The sequence below is a fragment of the Austrofundulus limnaeus genome, unplaced genomic scaffold, assembly GCF_001266775.1.
Source record: "Austrofundulus limnaeus strain Quisiro unplaced genomic scaffold, Austrofundulus_limnaeus-1.0 Scaffold52, whole genome shotgun sequence".
NCBI classification, from domain to species: domain Eukaryota; kingdom Metazoa; phylum Chordata; class Actinopteri; order Cyprinodontiformes; family Rivulidae; genus Austrofundulus; species Austrofundulus limnaeus.
This window is the reverse complement of record NW_013952454.1, coordinates 2,194,767-2,196,236: the sequence shown is the minus strand read 5'-3', so window position 1 is coordinate 2,196,236 and position 1,470 is coordinate 2,194,767. Positions and strand designations below refer to the sequence as shown.

Here is a 1,470-nt window from a genome sequence, read left to right as displayed (position 1 = left end):
GTTTTTTAGGATACAAGATGCTTCCTACAAAACCAGAATGTGAATCTTTTCCTAAAATTTCATGAGGATATCTTGAACACTGAGGAAGTTGAGTAAAAATAGATAAGAACAAGGTGAAATGGTCACATTGGTTCTGCTGTGAACTGCAGCAAGAAAACAAGCTGATTTCACTTAAACAAACATCAATAACGTCCCTCATACTTCAGATAATCACATGATTTTGGTGTTATTTTGTATGGTTTGTAATGATCTTTTGGAATCTGCTGTCAGATTTAATATTGGTGTAGGATAAAAAATGTATCCACATCCCTACAACCTGTGCTGTATCTCTGATTACCCTTCCTAATCTTGAGAAGAACATCTTCTGCTCTGCCACTTCCAGYGCCCTCTTATCTTTTTGTCAATGACACTGTCAATATAACAATAACACATTACTGATTATTGAAACTGTCACTGTATGGACCACCTGTATTTTTTATCAGATCTATTTTAGTCATRGTTAACAGAGCTTAAGTAAAAATGTATGTTTGCTCATATAATGTTTTTTTTAACATACGTATCAACCTTTATAATCGTGAGAGTAATTTACCTGAACTTTTTGGTCTGTGCTATCGTAAAGGCTTACCTATTTTTATAAAACATAAGTTCAATCTTTAAGAGATTTTTGACCTGACAGGGGACAATCTTTCTTTTAAGTAGCAGCCCATAAGTCTATACACAATCATCGGCTCTTMAGATTTTTATAATAAAGTTATGCAAACTGGAACTTAAACATGTGCATTTATATGCAATTTGCTAGGAAATGTATCCATAAACAACTGAGTCGTTCAGTTAACTCCACTAGCTAACATCCAACCTAGCTACAACAAAAGYGAATAGGCTAAAGCTAATATTAGATTAAATAATCTGGTACCACCAACTGTTATCCACTCCGGTTTGTGTTTCTTGTGCTTTTTCCCCATGTTTTTCTTTCCTTTTTATTTTTACAGTCCAAGTGTGTACTCCAGTTTCCTTGYCACTGTTCACGAACCGAAATAACACTAGCTAACAGTATTAGCCATAAAACCGGAAGAGAAAGCTTACGGCGACAGTTGTACTTCCGGGGTCACAAATGAGCGCGCTGAGTTCAACTGGTTATCAGCTTTCCACACGCTTCTGAAATCTTTGATTGACAAAGTGTTTGATTGTTTCAAGCTGTCGTTTTGACAACATTAATGTTTTAAGGTGTGTTTTGCGTTTTTCTCAGTTTTTATGTTCGGCTAACTGCCTCACTGACGACGTACGTAGCGGAGCTAGTTTAGCTAATATAAAAAAAGTTAAGCTAATGTTGATCTAGTATTTGCGCTGTTTACGTTTCTGAGTGTCTTCAGCTGTACTAAAGTTGAGGTAGTCAGAATGGACGTCGCCACCAAACAAAATATTAACGTTGAAGTCCATGTCAAATCTCTCAGGTGAGTTTATTTTCCTTTT

The 1,470-nt window shown here is 35.8% G+C and overlaps 2 protein-coding genes across 3 annotated transcripts in view; one reads left to right on the top strand and one right to left on the bottom strand.

Moving 5' to 3' along the window:
* brd9 (bromodomain containing 9) overlaps positions 1-1,072 on the bottom strand; it is a 10,320-nt gene extending 9,248 nt beyond the window's left edge. The window contains exon 1 of one of the 2 annotated variants that reach the window (XM_014008784.1): positions 914-1,072. In XM_014008784.1, coding sequence (XP_013864238.1) covers positions 914-962 — 49 coding nt within the window. In that variant the 5' untranslated portion in view covers positions 963-1,072. The remainder of the gene's footprint in view (positions 1-913) is intronic. The other variant, XM_014008785.1, reaches the window with a different exon arrangement.
* A 27-nt stretch (positions 1,073-1,099) lies between these two features.
* trip13 (thyroid hormone receptor interactor 13) overlaps positions 1,100-1,470 on the top strand; it is a 12,398-nt gene continuing 12,027 nt past the window's right edge. The window contains exons 1-2 of the mRNA XM_014008786.1: positions 1,100-1,224; positions 1,371-1,451. Coding sequence (XP_013864240.1) covers positions 1,396-1,451 — 56 coding nt within the window. The 5' untranslated portion in view covers positions 1,100-1,224; positions 1,371-1,395. The remainder of the gene's footprint in view (positions 1,225-1,370; positions 1,452-1,470) is intronic.